Source organism: Arvicanthis niloticus, chromosome 5 (assembly GCF_011762505.2).
Source record: "Arvicanthis niloticus isolate mArvNil1 chromosome 5, mArvNil1.pat.X, whole genome shotgun sequence".
NCBI lineage: Eukaryota > Metazoa > Chordata > Mammalia > Rodentia > Muridae > Arvicanthis > Arvicanthis niloticus.
Genome location: NC_047662.1, coordinates 86871465 through 86888329, shown reverse-complemented (window position 1 = coordinate 86888329; position 16865 = coordinate 86871465). Strand labels below are relative to the sequence as shown.

The 16865-nt window shown below is 43.1% G+C and overlaps 1 protein-coding gene across 1 annotated transcript in view; it reads right to left on the bottom strand.

Annotated features, from left to right (window-relative positions):
• The window catches only part of Svep1 (sushi, von Willebrand factor type A, EGF and pentraxin domain containing 1), a 177183-nt gene extending 161085 nt beyond the window's left edge, over positions 1–16098 (bottom strand). Inside the window, 1 exon segment of the mRNA XM_034502072.2 lies at positions 15130–16098. Coding sequence (XP_034357963.1) covers positions 15130–15663 — 534 coding nt within the window. The 5' untranslated portion in view covers positions 15664–16098.
• Between the last annotated feature and the right edge of the window lie 767 nt (positions 16099–16865).

The window sequence follows — 16865 nt, the reverse complement described above, 5'->3', positions numbered from 1 at the left end:
TGACAAACAGAATTATCATAAAACTAACGGCAGAAATAATACTTGAAGCACCCTCATTGTGTTCAAGAATGAGACAAAAAGTCCCCATTATTTTCCAATAATGAGAATGATAGCTAATAGAATGCGGTGGTAAGTCTAGCAATAAAAAATTATATTTCAGAAGAAAGGAAATCAAGATGATAAAGAAATAGTGAGAGAAGTTGAGAAAATGTATACATAAGTATTTTAATTATAAAATGTCATAGTAACAAATGACAATGAGTAAATGTAGAAATTCCATTGTGGGCTGGAGACGCAGCTCAGGGCTGGGGATGCAGCTCAAGGCTGGAGATGCAGCTCAGGGCTGGGGATGCAGCTCAGGGCTGGGGATGCAGCTCAGGGCTGGGGATGCAGCTCAGGGCTGGGGATGCAGCTCAGGGCTGGGGATGCAGCTCAGGGCTGGGGATGCAGCTCAGGGCTGGGGATGCAGCTCAGGGCTGGGGATGCAGCTCAGGGCTGGGGATGCAGCTCAGGGCTGGAGATGCAGCTCAGGGCTGGAGATGCAGCTCAGGGCTGGGGATGCAGCTCAGGGCTGGGGATGCAGTTCAGGGCTGGGATGCAGCTCAGGGCTGGGGATGCAGTTCAGGGCTGGGGATACAGCTCAGGGCTGGGGATGCAGCTCAGGGCTGGGGATGCAGTTCAGGGCTGGAATGCAACTCAGGGCTGGGGATGCAGCTCAGGGCTAGGATACAGCTCAGGGCTGGGATGCAGCTCAGGGCTGGGGATGCAGCTCAGGGCTGGGGATGCAGCTCAGGGCTGGAGATGCAGCTCAGGGCTGGGGATGCAGTTCAGGGCTGGGATGCAACTCAGGGCTGGGGATGCAGCTCAGGGCTGGAGATGCAGCTCAGGGCTGGGGATGCAGTTCAGGGCTGGGATGCAACTCAGGGCTGGGGATGCAGCTCAGGGCTAGGATGCAGCTCAGGGCTGGGATGCACTCAGGGCTGGGGATGCAGCTCAGGGCTGGGGATGCAGCTCACTGCTGACCTATAGCTCAACAGTACAACACTGCTTGACCATGTACCTGCTCCCGGGTTCCACCCCTGGCACCACAGACACACAAAAGACACTCTTTAAAAAGTTCAGTCATGGTTATGTCTACATGATAATATATACTAGAAACATGGTATTTAGGAGAGGATCATCTTGTAGAAGGGAAATGTTCGTTATTCAACCTCAGGAATAAAAAGTAGGGAGTATTTTCCTGTGTATTACGTGTACATGTTGATGAATTCACACATATAAAATAAGAGTCAAAAAGTATGACAGTTGTATTTTCTTGCTTCATCTAAAAGTACTAATGGCTATATTATTTTCATAAGAAAGTTAGACAGAAGTGGGAGTTAATTAAAACTTTGTGGTTATCAGTGAATTAAAGGTATTTTCACTTAAAAATCTTCTTAGGTCATTTTCTTTTTTATTATTACACTTACTTCCTGGCAGTGTCATTCGTGAGTATAGTACAATCTGATCATCCTCACTTCTAAGATTAAACAGTTTCAAAGGATGCCTTAATAATACTTGGTGGTCCATAAAGGTTGGATATCTCCTTAGTTGCTTTAAACAAAGCTGGAGGTTTACTGGGAGCCTGTACAGCTTTCCCAACCCAAGGCCAGGGAGAAAAGCCGGACCCCAACAAAGACTGGGAGAAGAAACATGAGGTCTCTAGGAACTGAAGTGGCTACTCCCTCCCTTCAATCTTTCACCCATTTTCTACTTCTAGGACAACACAGCATGTGGTCTCTAGCTCTCCTGGCATCCATGGTCACTTTCCTTACATTGGTGGAATTCCTATGTCCTGTGTACCTACTCTGTTACCTAATTACTGGTAAAAACCAAACTAAAGCAAACACAAATTTATTCTCTCTGGGCTCTTTATACCTCAGCCCAAATTGCTAGGAAGAAAACCATAAGGAGCCATCTCAACCTCTGAGAGACTGTCAAAGCCAGAGAAAGGCAACCTCTGTGGGTGGTCAAGACAGGAGGTGGGCGAGTGATTCTCAGCGAAAGGTGTTGTTGACTGACATATGCTGAGAATAGAAGTCCACAAAGAGAAGAAATAACTTAATGGCGTATTTAGACGTTTCCAGTACAGAAAATGATACAGAAATTTAATCAGGTCAACTGTCTTTCCAAACGAATGCCAGAGACTGGGCAACGTGGTGGGAAAGTTGGGCAAACTCAAGTGTAAAAATATTTTTTTTTAGAAAGTATTAAAATATTATTTATTTTGATGCTTTCCAAAGTCATTAGGAAAAAATGATGCATTTTTATGATATATTTTAACAACCAGGAAAAAACCATCAGCATGCGTTTAGGGTATGAAAAAGATGCAAGAAATCTAATTGTCAATTGAAAATATCTGGGTTTCCACAGCATTGATCTGCAACACTTCAGAAAGCTAGAGACATTTCACGTCAAATCTATTAAGAAATGGAAGACTCATGGGGTGAGGGCTGAAAGGAGACTTTTAAGTTCATGAACTTATGATGTATTTGTTATAGTTGTGTAAATTTATTTTTAAAAACACATTTAATTTGTGACATTTATTAGCATTCCAATATTTGGAAGTTTGCTGTATTTTTCTTTTCATTCTTGTTTGTACAAACAATCACATTAATTAAACAAGGAAGAAAGTACACTGTTTATATCATTAAAAGCACAAGCTAAGCCCCAAATGATTTAGAGTTGAATTTTATTCACAGATTAGATGCTGTATCACAAGTGCAGAACCTTAATCTGAGAATCTGACATCCCAAATGCTACAAAGTAGGGACGTTTTAGCTCCATTCTGATGGCATGAGTGCAATATTCCAGCAATGAAATTTCTGCCCACAAGAAAAATTATAACACTATCCTACAAAATGACCTATAGGTTATGTGTTTATGAAATGTTGATAAGTTTCATGCTTAGAATTAAGTCCCATATCCAAGACGTTGCATTATAAATATGCAAATGTTCCAAAATTAAGAATAAATTCTGAAGTCCCAAATACTTCTGGTCCTACTCAAATGGTGCCTGTATTTAAATTGCCAGTCAGGGACTGCAGTGATATTTATACCCATCATCATTCCGAGGTGTGGACTTTTAAATTACTTCGAGTTTAGTGTTATCTCTAGGGGATTAAATCATCTGTACAGTTTACTTGTGTGCATGCCTTTAGAAAACTGAGTGCTCTTTAAAAAAATGCTTTATAGGCTTGGGAAGATCGCTTAGTGGGTATGAATCAGAGCCAGAATTCAGAGCCCCAAACATATTGGGCTCAGTAGCCCATCTGCCTGGAATCCCAGAGCTCCTGTGGGACAGGAGGTAGAGACATGACACTCTCCTGAAGCTGGATGGAGATGAGACTCCATTTCAAACAAAGTGGAAGGGAAGGGAAGGGAAGGGAAGAACCAACGTCTAAAGTTGTCCTCTGACCTCTGCAAGCATACTGTAGCTCATGCGTGGACACAGGCATGTACACACATACTCCCCCCACACACACACTAGCATGCATATACGCACTAGTGCAAATACAGACACACCAGCATGAACATACATACTACTGCAAACACACACACACACAAACTAGTGTGTATACACATACCCCCCCCACACTAGCATGCACATATGCACTAGTGCAAATACACACACCAGCACGAACATACATACCACTGCAAACACACACACACACAAACCAGCATGTACACACATATTAGTGCAAATATACACACACATGCAAATGCACGTGCACACACACTTCAGCATGCACATACATACTACTGCAAACACACATACAAGCATGTGTACACATACTACTGCAAACATACACAGACAAACCAGCATGCACACACATACTAGTGCAAACACACACATGCGAATACACATGCACACACACACATACCTTTTTTTTTTTAACGAGTAAGATTTATAAACAGCCCTAGTCTGATACATATAGTACTTTAAAAAAATATTTGGGTGGTAGGGGTGAAGGTAAACTTTGAAGATCTCAAATCAGGATAAATGGAATTTAGTTGAAAGACCAATAAAATTCATAGGCTGAATTTTGAGCTGCATGATTGACTGACAGTTACACTTAAGGTTGAACTGTATGATTGACAGTTACACTTATGCTGTCTAGTACTAAAAATGTTGACTTCTTTTGCTTGAATCACATTTTTATTTTAATAAAGAATATGACTTGAGGCTGATCTTGCATTAGATATACCTAAGAATTCATAAATCTAGACAAATAAGGGTGACATGAGCACATATGTTGTTACTTGATATGATCCCACATCTTCAGGGCATGGCCTCTGCAGTGATTGGCCTGGGATGTGGGAGATGGGTGCTGGCATAGCTACAGCACATGAAAATGCATATAAGAAACTGTTGTCTGGACCGAAGGGGGGGAAATCAGTAAGGACAATGAGGACTGACGGGGCTTATCAGGACCCTTAGATGGCATTAATTAAAATGGTAGCCCCCAAGTGTTCACTGGCCTTGGTAGTGTGTTTATTCTATTGTACCAGTATCATCCTTCTTCCCAGGTTTCTCTCCCAGCTGCCCTCTCCAGAAAGACTTTACAACCAACATTACCATCAAGTACACATGGGTACATCTTGTATGTCCTAGACCTGACCATACGGTGTAGACAACAGTGGTAGCTTTGCACAGTGCTGAAAGTTAAGACTTTGGCTCCCACTACCTGGATCTAATTCTCAGTTTGCCATGCACCCACGAGATGACCTTGCTCTTACCCACTTCATCTGTGTTCCCTGGGCTTTGGGGATGATGGCAATAATATAACCTAACTGAGGTTTGCTCTTGTGGACTTTCATGACTTCATATAGGAAAAGTGCTGTCAGGGTTGCCTGGTAACTACCTGTCACTTAGCATTGTTTGCAATGATTTAATTCTACTATGTTGCTAGAACAGTCATGTCAACTACATAAGTCAGTTACTATAAAACCAACATTTTTGTTACGGAACTATGAATGCTTCTGGAAGCTGACAGGGTAGCTCCAGAGATTCTGAAAAAGTGTGATTCTGACAAATAGCTGCCCATTTCCACACAGGATTTGATATTGCTCTTGTCATGGAATGAAAAAAAAATAAAATAAAAAGCTCCTGGACCCTATACTGATGAGGGCTCTAGAGGTGCATAAAAGTGGTATTGATGGTGACATGTGACCCAAAGCCTAGAACATGCAGATTCCCTCTGAACTCACCACACTACCTTCTCTCTGGAGGAGCTGAGATAGGATTCCCTAACCAGATTTCAGGAGGAAAGTTACAGGGATCCATGTCTGTGTGCCATTATTCTCAATGCTTCCTCTTGCTTCAGGAAGAGGAAAATAGTCTGAAGGGTGAACTGGATCTAATTCGTTGATCATTTAAATAGAGGAGCATTCACTGACCATTCCCTGAGAATCCCAACTGTGGAGAGCACCAAGCTACCTTTTACTGCACTGACATTACTTGCATTGAAATTGTGACTGCTTGAGGTCTCTGAGACTATAGTGAGTACTATCTCCAGGTCCTGTGGAGATATAAAGTCAGCCAGTGAGTGCTACGGATGAGTCATGAATTAACTACTCTAGATTCTTGAGTCCTTGGGTTCCCTGTGTCATTTGCGATTATTGACAGTGATTATCAACTTGACAAGCTCTAGAGTCATCCAGGAGACAAGCCTACTGTGATGGTCTGAATAAGAATGACTCCTATTTGAATACTTGGTCCCCAGTTGGTAGAATGGTTTAGGTAGGATTTAGGAGGTGTGGTCTTGTTGGAGATGTGTCATTGGGTGCAGGCTTTAAGGTTTCAAAAGAATTACGGAATTCTTCTCTCCCTCTTCCTTGTGGTTGTGGATTAAGATGTGAGCTCTCAGCTCTGTCATCATGAACTCTGACCCTCTGACACTGGAAGCCAAATTAGGCACTTTCTTAATAAGTTGCTCTGGTCATTGTGCTTTATCACAGCAATAGAAAAGTAAGACACTTGTGAAAGATTATCTCGATCAGGTTAGCTGACATGGGAGGACCTATGAAAATGTGAGCAGTACCATTGCCCAAGCTTGGGTCTTAGACTGAGTGTGAAGGGTAAAGATAGCTAAGTACCAACACCGTTAGCCCCCTGCTTCCTGACTGCAAATGCAGTGTGACAGCTGCCTCATGTTCCTACATCTGCTACCTCCCCCATCTCAACGGCCTATGCCCTTTGGCTGTGAGCCAGCTTAAAACTTGTTCTAAGCAGTTTTTGTCAGGCTATTTTATCACAGCAACAGGAAAAGTAGCTGACACATTATTTCTCCCACATTTGGGGAGAATGTCAAATGAAGTACTTTTAAAAATTCCTGAAAAGAAATATATTGCTGGTATGAAGGCCACTTTTGTTGGATGAATACTGACTTGGGGTCATTGACTTCCAAGCTGTAAGAGAAAGGGGAGTTTTAAATAGAAAAAGTGAAAGGAGACCGGGGGGGGGGAGGGTGGACAGTGACTCTTTCTGTGCTTGTATGGTGTCAGAGGCTAGCCCATGGTGAGCTCTCTGAATTGCTTTCCATCCTTTTCTCACCTTCCACATCAGTAACACATATAATGTTAGGCACTGGGGTTGTTTTGCTTAGATGCAGAGCATCACTTGGATACAGCTGTTTTCCAAGGCTCTTCTCCCATACAAAGCCACACATCTTTGCTTTGTAGTGCTGTGGACTAAACCTCAGGCCTCATATCTGTAAGGCATCTGCTGTAGAACTGAGAGATATCCCTAGCCTACTTCCACCTAGTCGCCTTCCTCTCTGTACCTCTTGCCCCCTCTCAGACTTCTCATACCACCATCTCTTTGCTTGAGGCTTTCTTGATTGCCTGGAGACCACTTTGCTTGCATACAGAGGATGTGTGGGTGACAGACCATGGTAGCAACCCTTAACTATGCCTGACATGAGAAGGTTTTAAAAGACCTGAGATCCCCTACTGTCCAGTTGTAATACTGGACAAGTTGAGGCTTGAATGGACACTAGCTCTCAGTGTTCCACTGGAATTAAACACCAACTACCACTCATGTTGTCTTTGGCATCCATCCTCTCCTTGTCTCCGTTCCTTCCTCTCCCTCCCATAGTTGCTTGGATCTCCTCCCAGATCAGCTACCTCTTACATTCAGATGCTCTTCCTGGCTTATACTTCTGTCCAAATCTAAGCCAAGACACTGGCTGTATTTCTAGTCACTTCTTCAGTGCATAGGCTAAGAGTCAATTCAATGCCTCTGTCCAACTGATTTAGCAACTGGCGCATAGAATGAGTCCTTCCTCTGCCCAGTTGGAACAAGGGGAACACAAAACACACAAGAGAGGAGAGGTCTGTTATTCTATAAGAACACTACTTTTCACCCAAATCTAAGACCTCTATTCGAGCTCTGTTTCTCCTGCTTTAATCTTGGCCAGAGGATGGTGCCTCTGGAGAGGGAGGGGTGTGATTGACTTTGTAGGGGTGGGTCTGCACAGGACTCATGAACTCTGAGGAACATATTCTTCTCAACTGTTAGTGCTTCTCATTAACATGTGGAATGCACAATGCTCCTTACTTCGAGCCATGGGTCTTGGCACAGAATCTAGGGCGGCAAAAAAAAAAAAAAAAAAAAAAAAAAAAAAAAAAAACTCATGTAATGTCCTTTGCAGCTTACTTGCAATGTGAGGTTTGACTAATTAGATTGGGCTGTGTACAAACAGCCTTAACTCGGTATCTTCAAGGCCAGAAAATTCCAACAGCAACTTCCCGAAACTATCACTTTTGAAGTAACACTCAAAAGCCAAGTGTGCATATTTTGAGGGGAAATGTGGCTAAAAAGACAGAGCCTGGCTAGAAATGGTGCTGGGGGGGGGGGGGGGGGGGGGGGAGTAGAAATAAGAAAATTAAATGTTTTGTTTTTTCTCAAGGTTTATTTCAAGTTCCACCAGAAAGGTGAGGCCACACAATAGGACGAATGCGGACACTTTTCTTCTGCAAATAGGATGGCACTGGAATAAGCCAAAATAAGTGAGCCAAGAGGAACAGAGACGCGCCAAGAAAGCAACATGCATCTCGGCTGACAGCAAGAAGCCAAGAGCCTGCCTTTTGTTGACCAGAAGAGAAGTTAAGCTTGGGAACTAGGGAAGGCGAATCAACCAAGACAACGGATCCTTTGACGCAACTGCTTTCTACATGGGACAGCATTAAACGTTAGACGTCATCTCCCATCTCTGCAAATGTTCTCCGATGCTCATTATTAGCAAGAATGAGAAAACAAGACAGAACATCAGTCGCTGCCCTGTCCATGTATGACAAACCACAGAAGACCACTGTCTCCCAGCCTCTCGGCAAGGGAACGGAGTTGATTATGTCTACCGTCTACAGCCTGAACTCTTGCTTGGTGTCACATTTTGGTTATTGGCTCTACTGTTACGGGAGCTGTCCTGGCACCAAAAGAGCCACTGCCACTGATCTTCAGGTTCTTATGTGTGCCTGTGGTCTCAAGATCTGGTGTGAATTTGGAGGGAGTATAAAACAGCTGGACCAAGCAGGAGGGTACTGAGGGTGACTCCTGCCTCCAGCACAGGGTTCCTGCAAACACTGAAAAACTCAATGCTAGAGCCCCAGGCACATGACAAAACAAAATTGAAATTCTATCATTTCAACTTCCAGTCAATAAACTTCGATGTCCTCTTGATTTTGAAGTATATTTGTATTGTGGGGTATGTTCTTATGAAGATTAGGGAGGGGGAAGGTGATATTTAAAAAGAGTTTTAGTGGCTGGAGAGATGGCTCAGCAGTTTGGAACACTTGTTGCTCTTGAGGGGCCCCTGGGTTTTCTTCCCTATACCCACATATACACATAGGCATATACACACATGCAGGCAAAAACATTTACACAAAAAAAAAACCAAATAAATCCTAACAAAATTAAAAGTATTTTATGATTGAGAGCAGTCATACTAGAATATATATATATATGTAATATGTATGTATATATATATGTATGTATATGTATATATGTGTGTAAGTCCCCTCCATTCATATTCTGCGTGTTTTCAGCATATATCTGCATACGTATAAATATATATATATATATATATATATATATATATATATATATATATATACACGTACATACATACATACACTGCTTGAGGCAGAGTCTCTCATGTAGCCCAGGCTGGTCTCAAACTTGCTCCTAAGCCAAGGCTGAACTTGAACTCCTCATCTTCCTGGCTTCACTTCCCAACTGCTAGTATTAGAGATATATGCCATGACACCCAGATAATTACAAACATAACTGCCAATGAAATTGTGGTTATAAGATAGGGAGTTTTTGATACCACACACATACTCAGAGTTTTACTCAATTTAGGGCAGTGCCCTGACAGTTTTTAATGTATGATTTTCCTGACTCTGATAGACATCAGATATATTAGCACCTAGTTTGCTCTTCCTTCTCATTAACAAAGCTCCCTGAAACTAAGGGCGGGCATAAGCTTAAGTCTCTCTCAATGACACATACAGGAAAAGAATATGTGCACTCTGACGAGAGTCCTCTTAAATGGAGTGTGACTGTCTTCACCTTTTTCTTCTGACTGAGGTCTTGGAGTGACTTCCTGATAGTAGAAACATGCAAAGGAGAAGAAGGAAAAGGAGAGGACAAAGGGGGGAGATGGGAAGAAGGGGGAAGGCGGAGGAGGGAGGGGAAGGGGGGATATCTACAAAGTGCAATATATTAAAGACATATGGATAGAAATGTGTACAAGTGATGGCTAGTCAGGAGGGTGTCCACACCTCAGGGCTCCTGTTGCCTTCAGGGTTCATTACTCCAGCCCTACACTTTTTAGTGCATGCCAGGGGTGGTAGCTGAAGAGTGTGCCTACATTGAAGTCCATCCTTTCCAATCAAGTGTGGTGATCACAGGTATCCTCACACGTGTTCCCAAGAAGGCTGAACAGTTCTAAATCGTGTAAGCATGCAGCTATGATCCTTCTTGACTAAGCTATAAAAAAAAATGTACTGAGTGGTGACAGAAATGTTTATGTTAGTAATGGAATTTCTTCATAGTAAGGCTTTGTATCAGGTGGGGCTGGAGAGATGGCCCAATGGTTAAGGAAGCACATGCTTTCACAGAGGACCTGAGTTCAGTTTCCAGCACCCGTGTTGGCAGCTCACAAACACTTAGAATTCCAGTACTAATGGATCCAACACCCTCTTCTGGACTGCCACCATATACACATACCCATATAAACACATACAGATGATTGAAAAGAAATATTTTAGAAGGAGAAACAAAGTATCTAATGTGAAAGAGGTACAAGTGTTTATCTGTGTTTATTTGTATATCTGTGTATTTCATATGAAGGCCAAGCCACAAACAGTTCTAGCACCATCATTCTGCAAACACATGAGAAGCTGATGAATTATTTCATTTCCAACTAATAGTATTAGCTTCATATCTGAATCCAAACTCCATGGCTTAGCGTTTGCACACAAAGTTGGCAGTGAAATGCCCGTGTCTGATCTATATGCAAAAACAGGGTCAGAGCCTCAGTAGCACCACATCCGAGTGTCAGTTCTCTTCCATCACTTTTAACTGAATATTATATTTTATACCTAACTATGCCCATCAGAGCCTTGAGATAGCTATAAGAAAAACATGTTGGTTTCTGTCTGGACAAGGACTGGGTCCAGCTGACCTCTGTCCCTTCTCATAACTCAACCAAAATGAGGAAAGAAAAATAAAGTCAAGGCAAAGTTCAGTTAAAAGAAACATTTGAGCAACCTCTGCTTGCTAGTCACAGATGGCTCCCAAAAGAATAAATACACCAGGAGCCTTCCTTTGGCAACTCTGCTTTCCAAGACAACACACAGTATTTGGAAGGGGGAAGCTGACGACAGAGCAGGTCTTGAGGAGAGCACTGTGCCCTTGACTCATCCCCCACTTCACATCTAGGGATCAGCATTCTCAGAAACTCAGGGCAAGCCTGGCCAAGCCAAACGTAAGAGCTGGATCAGGCATGATTTCCCAGTGCAGCTGGTTTCTCCTTTGGCAAAGAGGGCAACGAGTGACATTAAGAAGAAGCCCAGTTCTGATGGTCTGATGAGTACTGAGCATGGAAGCCAGGCCAGAGCATGCTCAAAAGTGAATTCTGCCTGGTACAACTATTTCAATAAGCAGAGGGCATCCTTCTATCTCTACTTCATCCCTTAAGAGGGGGCAAGCCTTTAAAGTTTCATACAATTCACAATAAAAGGAAAAGAAAATTAGATTCGATAGATTGATAAAATGATAGGTGCCATCTAATTGGCAGCTGAGAGGTTGGATTAAGATTGAAAGAATGTTGCCATCCAGGAAGAAAAAGAACCATACCCCAATTAAAAAACAAACAAACAAACAAACAAAAAAACCCAAAGAATAGAGAATAGTCCCCAAATGTTCAAATGTGTATTCAAAAAGGAACAGCTATAGAACTGGACAGTGTGCATGGGGACATGTTCAGCCTTGCTAAAGGAATACATTCCCTCACACACAAATTCAGGTAGTATCTAATTACTGGTGTGGCTTGTCCAGTCTGTATCTTCGTACCTACGTGGACACCATAATGGGAGTGTAATCTGGTGCTGTTTTCTGCACAGTAAATTGGCACACACATACTCAAATGCAATGATGTCCTTCAAAAGTTTACACTTAAATGGTCAGAGATAGGAACACACATGTAATATGCCATTTGTAACAGCCTGCCATATACAATAAGCATTAATCACAAGATGAAATAAGGGTACAATCTATAATGGGAAATTATGTGACTGTAAAAAAAAAAAAAAAACTTGATAAGGTATAAGTGAATTTCCCATTATAAATAGTGGGATGAAAAACATAAGTGATACAGAAACCTATATAGAGTGAAACAGTTCCTTCACTTTTAGGTACACACTATTTATGCATTATACGTAGACATGTATATGCATATATTATGTATCCACATACCACAGTATGTTTACATGGAACTTTTATAATTGTTTCATTTCCTATACATTATTAGGAAAGCAAAATTTATGAAGAGGAAAAAAATGAGTCTAAGAGACTCATAAGATCCAATAAGAATCTGATTACTAAGTGTGGGGGCACTTGCCTATAGTCCCAGCTACATGGGAAGGTGGGATGGGAACATCAGTTCCCAGGGGTTCAAGGATGACCTGGTCAGCATTGTAAGATTCTGTCCTACACACATGTCCAGGTGGCAGCACTAATGGAACTTTGTGGATTATAAAGAATAAAGACACGAGGTGAGGTGGGGGATGGGAGATTGATGGAGGTTCAGGGTTAGGGCTGAGGAAGAGATGAGGGAAGACGGAACCAAGATACATCATCTACATACATGAAGAAGAAATACAGATTAAGAAAATAATGCTTTGATACTTCAAGAAGAAATGTTTAAAATAAAATTTAAAAGATTAATTGGACCTCTTGGTTCAGGCCTGCAGCACCAGCTACTCAGGAAGCTGAGGTGAGAGGATCATAAGGCAGGATTAGCCTGGGTAACCTAATGAGACCTTGCCTCATAATAGTGAAAAGTTCAAAGGAACAATAAAAAGGTTAAAAGAGAGAGAGACCTGGGGCTCCAGCTCAGTGATAAAGCACTTACCCAGCTTCTGTGAGCCTTGGTTTAATCCTTAGTGCCACAAAAGATAGATTCATAGATAAAAATGTGGTAAATAATTAGGTCTAAATTTTAAAAAGAATTTACAGAACATTTGAAAAACTATGACTATTGATTAATATAAGAAGTATAAATGAGCAGAGCACTATTATAAAAATGTAATAGCTCCCAATTACTTCAATGTTTTCTATATTGAAATCAAAACCCCTATTAGTTTTATTGGAACTGTATGAAAGTAAATTTAAAAAGTCACATTACATAATGCCTAGGAAAGACAAGACAAACAAAAAAGGAGGAGATTCTTGTTCACTATCTCACACTTAAATATGTTGTAAAGTTACAATAACTAAGCCATCTTTGTGAACTTTAAAATTAAGATAGGATAAAATAGAAGACCAGAGGGGGCCAAGTACCCATTCATATTCACATGGTTAAAGAAACATTCAACTATATTGAGAAAGAATTAATGACCATTGAGCAAATTGCTGAGCTGGGACAACTATCATTTTAAAAACGGAGACATCTTTGTATGAGAGCCTAAGCAAGTTCCAGATTAAGCAGCCATTAAGTGAAAAACATTTGGGCAGCAAGACAGCCATTCTAACAAAATAAGCAAATATAAAAACTTTAATTTTTTTCTTAAAGATTTATTTTATGTGTGTGAGTGCTTTGTCTGCATGTCTATATAGGCATCATGTGCTTGATGCCCAGGGAGGTCAGAAGAGGGTGTTGGATCCTCTGAAACCCGAGTTAGAATGGCTGGGAGCCACCAAGTGGGTGCTGAGCCAGGAAACTAGGTCCTCTGCTAGAGCAGCAAGTCCTTCCTGCTGAGCCGTCTCTCCACAGCCATCCAAATCTGATCTTAAGAGCAAAATTTGCCAGACTTGAGCAAATGAAAGTTTAAACTAGTCATTCAACGACACTGTAACAAACAATTAAAACACAAAAACCTGGAAAATATATTTGCTGCATGTGCAAAAAGGGTCACTGGCCTTGCTACATAAAAAGCACATGCAAATCACTAGGAATAAACACATATGCTCATAATGGCAAAAAGGCAAAAACCATGATCAGGTTGGAAAGAAAAAGAGGCAAATACCCAGTTAATAAAACAGCTAATATTATATATAAGCTTATAAAAATTGAACTTGCTAGAACAATTTTTCTAGTTAGCTATCAAGTTAGCAATAATGCTTTTTTAAAAAAAAAAATCATATGTTCACATGCACATCACAGGAGAATGTAAATTTATACAACTCTCCAGTGGAGGAGGTGGCAATGTGGACCAAGAAGTTTAGAAACTCTCTTTGATTGCTTCTTTAGGAGGGCTTTCTAAATTCCTTATTTAAAGATCTGACTGTGTGCTCCCCACACAGCAGTTCACAACACTCAGTTGTTGTAAGACTGGAGATATGGCTCAGTGGTTAAGAACACTGGCTTCTCAGGCAGAGTGCCTGAATTCCACTGCCAACCCCCACATGGCAGCTCACAACTGCTTGTAACTGCAGTTCCAGGGATCCAATGCTGTCACACCACAGGATACTATGAATTAATGTACATTTGAATCATATACAACAGCTGAAGAATGCAGGCTGCAAAACCGTAGGTTAGCAAGTTTGTTGAAATAATATATGAGTAACATACTGGACAACATTCAACTGTCTATCCGCTGGAATTTTAAGGATAAAGAGATTATTCGGGTTCCCCACTCTCTTTTGTTTCCTTTATTCTGCAAACATTGACTTGATGGATTGCCTTAAATATTTCTCAGTGCCCCAAACTATGATCAACTATGTATTACTTTGCAGTTAGGAAAATGCACATTTTTTATAAAAGTCTACTATGTGACTTCTGTCAGATGCTAAGCACTTATTTAGGAAGACCTGGAGCATAAAGTCCTTTGGTGGTCAATGGCTGTCATCCCAGCGCTTGGGAGGTGGAGGCAGGAGGATCATAACTCAGGGACACCCTTTGCTACGTTGTAAGTTGGAGACCAGTCTGGGAAAAAAACGAGAAAGCCTATCACAAACAAGTAAACAATTAAAGTCTGGAAGCAAAGTTACGAAGTCTATGACTTGGAAAAGAATCAGGACTGTCCTCAGCTCACTGCATGGCCCATCTTCACAAATGTTTGTGAACCATACCTGTTCCAGCTTGTATACAGTTTCCTCACAAGCGTAAGCGAGCTTAAGGTCACTTCCTACTAGGGTCTCTCACAGGGACCCTTTAAGAAACGTGACACCTCACTAAGCATTTAAAACCCTTTTCGGTCTGGACCTTCTCTAGGACAGCAGGAGAATCTTTGTGTTTGTGCGTCTGAGGATGCTCCTTTAGGCACCTTAAGCCTTGCTGGAGCTGAACTGGGTTAGAAAAGGGGCTAGCAGTGGTGGGCGGGAGGCCCGGGGCTCTGGCCTGGGGGTAAGGGGGGTCTTACCGCGGCTTGCTGGAAGGCGCCCTTGGTGTAGGTGCCACCACCGCGGTAGGTGATGGCCGGGATCTCGCGGCTGAGCAGCGCGCACTTGTGCTGGTGCGCGCGGCTGGTGGAGATGTAATCCACGCGCGCCACCACGTTGTTCTTGGACGAGAAGGTGACGATGGCTACACGCGTGGCCGTGGGCACCACGGGGAAGTCGGACAGCAGCTTGCGCACGAACTTGAGCTCGTTGAGGAAGTTGGTTTGGCCCACGCTGGACGACTCGTCCACCAGGAAGACGAGCTCCAGGCGGCCGCTGAGCTCCCGCAGGCGCCGCACGCGGCTCCGGAACGCGCGGCCCAGACGCTCCACTTTGCTTCCCGCCGCCTCCTCTTCACCGGACGCGGGAGACTCCGCCAGTCTGCCCAGAGCCCCCGGCGAGGCCTCGGGGAACAGGCGGAAGCTGAAGTTGCGCGACGGGGCCATGGGCTGGAAGTTGGTCCAGCCCGACACCAGTGCCAGAGCCCAGCAACAAAAGGCAAGTCGCGACCACATCCCGCTGGGGACCGAGAGGTGGCCCCGGAGAGTGCAAGACGACAGTCCCGGAGCGCACAGAGAGGCGCCAAGGTTCTCGGACTGAGCAGAGGGTACCCGGGGTAGCAACCGCGAACCTCAACGCCCTTGCATGTGACACTGGGGACAGGATCCAGACTCCTCTGGCAGCTTGGGGACTCGGGAGGGACTGGAGGGATCTGCTCCTCTGGCTCTCTGCTATTTGGTTTCTCTCCTCCTCCTTCTCTCTCCCGAAGCCTATAAAATGTTTGAAGGAAGGGGGCAGTGAAGCCAGAGTCGCTTCCCTCCTCTGTCTGTCCTCTCCTTCCTTTTCCCTCTCCTCTCCCTATCTCTCTTCTATCTCTCTCCTCCCCCTCTCTCTTGCCTGGGATCCAGCTAAAGACTCTTGGAGATTCCATGACACCAGAACCCTTCGCCTGTCATGCTGTCAACATTCCCTCACAAGCGCACTGATTGATCCCATATGTCTGGCAAGGAGCTGCGGAGGAATTTGCTGGAGATGGATCTGGATACCGAGAGTGCCACAGTAATTGGAAACACTGTAGAGGAAAACACACGCGGGGCTGGCAGAGTTGAAAGCACGCTTTGAAAATTGCTTGCTCACCTTTTGGGGTTCATTCCACTCTTGGGGGGCGGAGTGGGGGTGCGTGTCTAAGGCTCCCAAAGTGGATATTTGCATAACTTTCCTGAAGGGCCTGTCTGATTAGTGGTGCGGACTGCTGAGAACCTGTTCAAATCAGACTATTGAAGTGGGGCCCACCCCTGCGCATCACATATGCAGAATTACTCCCTTCCTGCGTTACTTATTCCTGAATTTGTTCATTCTTTCCTCCACGTAGCAGCTTGTGATGCTCTATAGGTAACAAGAGGATGAGCAAGGAAAAGCTGATGTGGATCTGTCCCCTAGGAATGTATAGCTGGTAAAAGTGATGCCACCATCAATTTGACATTCACACACGAAACGTATATGTATGATTATGTATGTTTATGTGTGCACACATAGATTTATAAGTATATGCACATAATTACAACTGACCTTGGTTAAACAGAAGAGCTTTCGAAGGCAAACTTGACCTTTTAGTCAAGGCCGGGCAAGCCTTCTATGAGGGTCGAAGTTTATATTAAATTTTGAACTATGAGTAGAGACCCTGTGGTCTTAACACCCTCGATTTTGTTTGTTTGTT